Below are 7,500 nucleotides of genomic sequence, written 5' to 3'. Positions count from 1 at the left end.
AGGGGAGGAAGGTGAAACAGAGATAGATGATGAAAGTTGAGGATGGACAAGGGATTACGTGTGCCCACATATGCTCACAAATTTTTGAAAAGAAGAGCAAATGTTTATAGAACGAGAGCCTAGAAAGAGAAATGAAAAAGAAACAAAGTATAAGATGAGGTAAAACACGATGATGATAGAAAAGGAAAGAGAGAAAGCAGAGAAGGCAGATAAGCACGGGAATATGGCGATGATGTAATGACCAAGGCAATGGCGTTAATGGTAACAAAAAATAAGAAATAACAAGAAAGGGAATATCATCCACATGGCCGTGTGTCCCGTTGACCTCCTTTCCAGCTGCCACTGTTTATGTGCACAAATGACTCCGGACATCGAGCAGAGGAGAGGCAGAAGACAGACAGAGGCATCCTATCCCTCCTCCTCCTCCTCCTCCTTCCCCTCCTCTTCTTCCTTCTCTCCCTCCTGGGTCTTATCTTTCTTATCTTTTCTTTCCCTTCCCCACTCTATTCTCTTCCTCATCTTTGTGAAGAGATCGGCTTATCTCCGTCGCAGTGTGTCTGTGGTCCTTTAAGGTCCTGGGGGTAATGCAGGTCAGTGATAGGTCCATGGATTTGCTTGCAGATCTTTCATTAACTGTGACCAGAAGCTGTTGTGTTGTAGCTTCTGGGTTGAGAAGGTATTGATGTAGGATTTATATTTAGGTATGATATTAGATATTTAGTTTGATGAAAGGGAGTCATTCTTGTGAATTACCTGTTTTTTTCTTCGTCTGTCTCTGTTCTTCTTTTTCTTCTTTGCCATTAGTAATTTCTTCTTCGTCAAATTTATCTTCTTTGTTCATGGCTTTCTTCTTTTTTATACGCTATTCTCCACTGCTTTTCACGTCCTTCTTCGTATTTATTTCTCTTTGTTCCTCCTGCTTTTTCTCCTCGTCATCACTGACATCACCATCATCTCCTCCTCCCTCTCTTCTCCACCTCTTCCATACCCCATCACACCCCCTTGCCCCACCCCTTCTTCCACCCACCCAGCCAACCCTTCCCCTCGTCCACCCATCTTCACTCCTTTCTCTCCCCCTTCCACCAACCCTTCCTCTCCACCTCGTCTACCTACTCCCCTCCCCCCCTCGTCCGCCCACCCACCCTTCTCCACAATCCTTCCCGCGCACACCAAACCGCCCCCTTTGGATAGTCACGAATGCATTACGCTTTCAACAAGACACCTCTCTGCTCAGCCAAGTCTCAGCGATGAGAAATTACCACACCTAATACCAGATACACCACGCTTTAGTTACCCCACGAAAAAACAACCTCTGAGAAAACGTCTATAGGAAACAGCTGTGCATTCCTCGATGGCCGGAGTTTTGTATTATCATAGGCTCCCTATCTCCTCCCTCCCTCCTCCCCCCCCTCCCCCCCTGTTATCAAGGCCGCGCTAACATTCATCGAGACCTTCACAATGAGTCTCACGTCGCTGTGATAGGCCTATGCTGTCTTGACGAGTGATGCTGATCGATGGGTTGTGATCAAAGTCTCTCTCTTTTTTTTGGATGAGTTTGATGAATATGTGAGTATCTGCCCGGCGGACTTGAATGGCGACACGCGAGGAAAGTGAGAGTTCGTGCGTGCGTGTTATCCTCTTTGTGTTTCTTTGCTTTTTTTTTGTTTCGCTTTTTTGAAAATTCGTGTTTTTTTTTGTTTTTTTTTTTACTTTTTTATTGTTTCGATTGTTGGGTCTTTTTTGTTCATGTGTATGTGTTTGTGGTTGTGTGTTTCTTCACTTTTTTGTTACGAGTTTTTGTTGTTGTTGTTGTTCAAATGTATGTGTGTTTGCGATTGTATGTGTGCTTTTTGTTTCGTTATGTTTTTGTTTCGAGTTTTGGGTCTTTTATTGTTCGTATGTATGAGTATTTGTGATTGTGTGTACTTTGTGTGTATGCATGTGTATAATGATGTGCGTGTTTATGATCTTGACTGTGAGTAACTCCTCATTGTCTGTTACCTTAGCGTTCCCACATGGTAAGGTAAAGCAATCTTAAAGTCGTTTTGGCTTTCATCTTCTTTCGAAAAAAATATCTTTCTTCACTTATGACCATGAGAAAGAAAAAAACACGTATGTATATATATGTTGATGAGATCTTAAAAAAAAACGTTTGTAGAAGAGCATATGTTGATGAGCTTATAAAATTCTATTCGCGGGCACGTGTTAACGAGTTTTTAAAATATCTGTTAACGAGCGTGGGATGACGAGCTTTAGAAACTTCTATTGACGTAACTAGAAACTTCTGTAGGCGAACAAATGTCGACGAGCTTTAAGAATATCTATTGTATTGGCAGATATATGTTAGCAAGCTTTGATAATCTAAGAGAACTTTGAAATCTTTGAATGACGAGGTTAAGATAAATTTCTGTCGACACGTTTATACTGACGAACTTAGGAAAAAAAAACTTTATTGGTAGGTATTTATTGCGAACTTTGATTTATAAAAAAAATACTGTTGACGTGTTCAAAATGAACTTGTACTGACGAACTTAAAAAAATCTCACAGGAGAACAAAGGTTCGTATGTTTTAGGCGGGAGGAAACAGCGCCATTAGAAAGTCCTTTGTTGAGAGTTTTTTTTTGAACTGAAGAAGAAAAAGAAAAAAAGAGAAACAGAAGAAGTGGAAAAAGGAAGAGGATAAAGGAGTAAAAGTAGGAGTAAGAAACTATGGAAATGAATTAAGAATAGAAGAGGCAAAAAAAAAGCAGTTAGAGAGAGAGCGAGAGAGAGAGAGAGAGAGAGAGAGAGAGAGAGAGAGAGAGAGAGAGAGAGAGAGAGAGAGAGAGAGAGAGAGAGAGAGAGAGAGAGAGAGAGAGAGAGAGAGAGAGAGAATGACCTCACAATCCGCCAACAAATCAAGGACTCCAGATTCTCAAGGACGACTTTTAGCACCTTGAGGACGACCATTAGACATGAAGAACGACTCTTAGTGAATCAAGTAGCAATGCCTTCCTTGCTCTTGAGTACGATTCCCAAGCCCTTTTTTTAATTTTGTTTATTTATTAAGATTTGAGTAGATCGTTGTAGTATCTGAACCCCCATTAAATCTTGTCGTATACCTTGGGATAAATAGATGGGCATGGGGCAGTCTTCACCATATACAAATGACCCTTGTTTGCACAGGTGGTTTGGGCACGTGTAGCTGATGGTTCTCTCCTTTTCTGCTATCTGTTGACACGCCGAAGATGGTTCCAGGTTGTTGGTGGAAGGTGTGTGAGTCTGGCACAGCAATTTACAATCCTTTTACATCGTCTTGTTCTTTTCTTTCTTTCGATTGAGAAAAAAAAATCTCCATTTTCTACTTTGGTATATTTCTTCTCTCCTCTCAGTCTTCTCTTTATATATAATAGTAAAACTAGTTGCAAGACATAAAGAACCCCCCACCTCTCCCCATACTCTACCCGCTTCTTGCCCCCCCCCCTCCTCCCCCTCCCCGCCGAAGATATCTAGCATGTAGGGTCGGGCGGGCAGCGTGACCCTGCCCTCCATCATGGCGGAACAACATATGTTTCCCCTCTCTTCCCTTTTCTCTCTCCCATCGGTTGTTCGGGGCTACAAGGCCGTGAAGGAAGCACTTTGATGCGATTGGGGAGCACACCTCGTGTAGGTTCTTATCCCTCGTCTTCTCCTCGCAACCGCTTCTTCTCGGAGCCTCTCCAGATGGGCGTTGCAAGGGTATTCTCGATTTCAACCCGCAGCGCTCTCAGACTTGGCTTGTGTACGAACTGAGTTTAGGAAATATGGCGAGGCTGGGTACATTAAGGGCTAGCCCTTATGAGGAGGCCTGTGAAGCGGGGAGCGGAGACAGAGTGACCTCGGCTGCAGACTCAAGGCTCTTCGCCCTCGTAGTGCCGCCAGAGCGTCACCATATGGGGCACTCTTGGCACCGTGTCAGCGGCCTCGACACCTTTCCTTACCTCCCCTCTCCCGCCCCCCTCCCGCTACCTTGACTCCGCCATCTGGTTCTTCTGGAAGTGCCTGCGACGCGAGAGGGCGAGATGGCGACTGTTCATTCTTGTCTCAACGTCGCGACGACTGACGAGCGAATCGCACGGCGGCGACGGCGGGCGCAGCGACGTGGTTAACATGCCGGGCGTGTGTGAGGCCGAGGCACTCGTTCAACCTCCAAACGAAAGCGAAAGTTTTCATTCAAAAACTCGGAGGTCCTCCTGGACGCCGCCCCGGGCTCCTGGAGGAGGAAGAGGCTCTCCAACTTGAAGGTTCAAGGCTCGTGCTCGTCCTCGGCGGAAGCAGGAGGAGGAAAGTCGCTTCCGAATGCGAGAAAAGGCGCTTGTTTGGCCCAGCTGGCGGCGGGGGGGAGAAGGAGAGGGCGAGGGGGGAGGACGGGCGGGGGGCGAAGCATGATGACGGGTGAAGGAGCTGAAGGTTTGTGGGTCACGCAGGTGGCGGGTCGGGTCCCCTGCCTGGCTCGCTCGGATCCCTTTTTCACTTTTCGTTGAAATCGGTTCGGCTGTGAAGTGGTGCCAAAGCCCACTGTTGACACCGGGGGCGGCTGGAAGGAAACTAGCCGCCCGATTTCCCATGTTCGGGGGCACCTGCGGGTGAATGGATGGCAGAGTATTTGCATATTTTTTCCTCTTGGACTTTTTTCATCTCTCACTCTTTCTCTCCTGGGAATGTTAAGGAGCGGTAGCGTATGTCAGATGATTCATCTCTCTCATCTTTGATCAGAATAAACAGCGCAAGAAAATAAACATCTTGACTGATTTTTTATATTATAGAAATTTTCTCGAATCTGAAATGCATTCGTCTAGAAAACATATGGATACTAAACTTAATTAATGTATTGATATCTGTCTTTGTGGATAGGATATTACCGTCAATGTAATCTATGTAATTGAAAAGTGCAAAAAAAAAAAATAAAAAAAGTATCAGGCGTTACGCCATTCACCCACGCGGGTCTCTAGGACTCAGTTTTTATGTGCGAATGAGAGAGAGAGAGAGAGAGAGAGAGAGAGAGAGAGAGAGAGAGAGAGAGAGAGAGAGAGAGAGAGAGAGAGAGAGAGAGAGAGAGAGAGAGAGAGAGAGAGAGAGAGAGAGAGAGAGAGAGAGAGAGAAAGAGACAAAGACAGAGACAGAGAGACAGAAAGAGAGGAAGGTGGGTGTCAGGGAGAGAGAGTGACAGCCCCATAATTAAGAAAGGCACATCGATCCAATTACTCCATCCGCTTGTATTGCAAACAAACCGATTGTCAATAAACAATGCTAAATACATCTAAGGAATCCCAAAGCTCTTTCAGAACATGCCCCAAAAGCTACATTATTCCCGAAAATTCCCTCCCTTGGCAAAGTTCAGAAAGGAAAAGTGAATTTCGCTCGCGCACCGAAAAGAAAAGGGGCGACGCGTGGTCTATTGTAAGGCGCCGTTTCTGTGTTGTCACTTACGAAAGAGTAGCATGGAATGAGACCTCTTAATCTCGCCCTTCTCTCGCTCTCTCTCTCTCTCTCTCTCTCTCTCTCTCTCTCTCTCTCTCTCTCTCTCTCTATATATATATATATATATATATATATATATATATATATATATATATATATATATATATATTCTTCTTTTTTCATCTCCGCCTCCCCCCTCCTCCTTCCCCCCTCCTCCTCCCCGCCCTCCCCTCCTCCTCCTCCGCCTCCTCGCCTCTCCTCCCCCTCCTCCGCCTCCCCCCCTCCCCTCCTCCTCCTCCCCCTCCTCCTCCTCTTCCGCCTCCCCGCCTCTCCTCCTCCTCCTCCTCCTCCTCCTCCTCCTCCTCCTCCGCCTCCTTCCCCCACCCCCTTTCCCCTCCATCTCCTCTTACTCCTCCCCCTCCTCCTCCTCCTCCTCCTTCCCCCCCGTCCTTCCCCCTCCTCCTCCTCCTCCTCCTCCTCCCCCTCCCCCCCATCTCTCCCATCTGTTTTTAGGCATCACTTGGTAGCACGATCAGAGATGCATGGTAAGAGATGTGTTAAAAAGGAAAAAGCAGAAAAGAAAGGATAAACAGGATAGAAGAAGAAGAAGAAGAAGAAGAAGAAGAAGAAGAAGAAGAAAAAGACACAGCTCCATACGTACACTGACTCTAACCATCCCGAACATATGGCATCGTCAATGTGAAAATTCCATACAGTTTGCTTGGAGATATCTAGTTATCCATCCATCTATGTATCTATATTATATAGTCATAGTTGTACTTATATATACACTCACAAACATATGTATATGTGTGTATATATTTGAATATATGTATGTTTATGGGTATATATGTATATTATATATATATATATATATATATATATATATGTGTGTGTGTGTGTGTGTGTGTGTGTGTGTGTGTGTGTGTGTGTGTGTGTGTGTGTGTGTGTGTGTGTGTGCGCGTGTGTGTGTGTGTATGTGTGTGTGTGTGTGTGTGTGTGTGTGTGTGTGTGTGTGTGTGTGTGTGTGTGTGAGAGAGAGAGAGAGAGAGAGAGAGAGAGAGAGAGAGAGAGAGAAAAGATATGTTTGCATATAGGTATATATCAGATGGGAAACAAACAAACGCAAAAGAATTAAATTCGTACTTGAAATAACAATCGGCGATAAAGAAAAACGAGGTAATTCGTTTCAAAATGGCTTATTTGAGGTCGTGACGCGGTGAAAACGACACCTCCTCCGAATCTCATACCGCTTGCTAGACGAAATTATTCTCTCTCTTGTGTTTTCCTCTCTTATGGTATTTTCCCCTTCCTTGGCCCTAACACTGATTCATTTCGAAATTATGCTTCTACGACTTCCTAAAGCCACATGTGCGTTTGTATGTCAGGGTCGCACACAGTCTTATATTTCGTATACACAAAGAGGGGACGAGAGACTTCAAAAAAATGGTAAACAATATTCTATTTGTTTGTATTTAGTCATTGGTTTTCGTTTCTTCTACCACAAATATCTTGTGTGGATGACTGACTAAACCCATCAGTTGAAATGAGTAATGAGGATGTCTAACCTTTTTTATTTTCTTCTCCCCCGCAGCTTTGGACACCAACAATGTGACGATCAAGAAACAGGTGTTTGAACTTCTTTCCGCGCTCTGTGTCTACAATGTTGACGGATACAACAGGGCGCTGGACGCTCTCGAACACTACAAGGTGTGTGGCCACGTCCTTAGGTTGTGTTCATTCCTCTTGCATTTCCATTCATTTGGCTATTTTAGAGTTTCTGTCATTACCTCGTGGTCGAGCTTATTCAGTGATCCCTCTGGAATTCGCTCCTCGCACATTTTCATGTTATCTTCTCCGTTCAACTCACTTTCGCTCTTACTCGTCCTCCATCTGTCTCGTTCCTTTTGACGTTTCTCGTTCGCGTTTGAGTTCTTTGCTCGATCAGTTTTTTTAACGTTTTCTCTTGTACCTTCCTTTATTTCCGCCTCTCTTCTATCTCCCTGTTCTCACTCCTTCACTCTCTCACCCTCGCAACCTCCCCTCCCCCCCTCTCACACA

General features: G+C 45.0%; 1 protein-coding gene across 2 annotated transcripts in view; it reads left to right on the top strand.

Moving 5' to 3' along the window:
- The window catches only part of LOC122256223 (uncharacterized), a 163,622-nt gene that overhangs the window by 118,953 nt on the left and 37,169 nt on the right, over nucleotides 1–7,500 (top strand). For both annotated transcript variants that reach the window (XM_086549341.1, XM_086549342.1), the window contains exon 5: nucleotides 7,034–7,149. In XM_086549341.1, the coding sequence (XP_086405467.1) occupies nucleotides 7,034–7,149 (116 nt within the window). The remainder of the gene's footprint in view (nucleotides 1–7,033; nucleotides 7,150–7,500) is intronic.

This window comes from Penaeus japonicus, unplaced genomic scaffold, assembly GCF_977035675.1.
Source record: "Penaeus japonicus unplaced genomic scaffold, GWHDUDI00000001_assembly GWHDUDI00000022, whole genome shotgun sequence".
Taxonomy (NCBI): domain Eukaryota; kingdom Metazoa; phylum Arthropoda; class Malacostraca; order Decapoda; family Penaeidae; genus Penaeus; species Penaeus japonicus.
The sequence above is the reverse complement of the archived record's forward strand: the minus strand, read 5'-3'. Positions and strand labels throughout refer to the sequence as shown.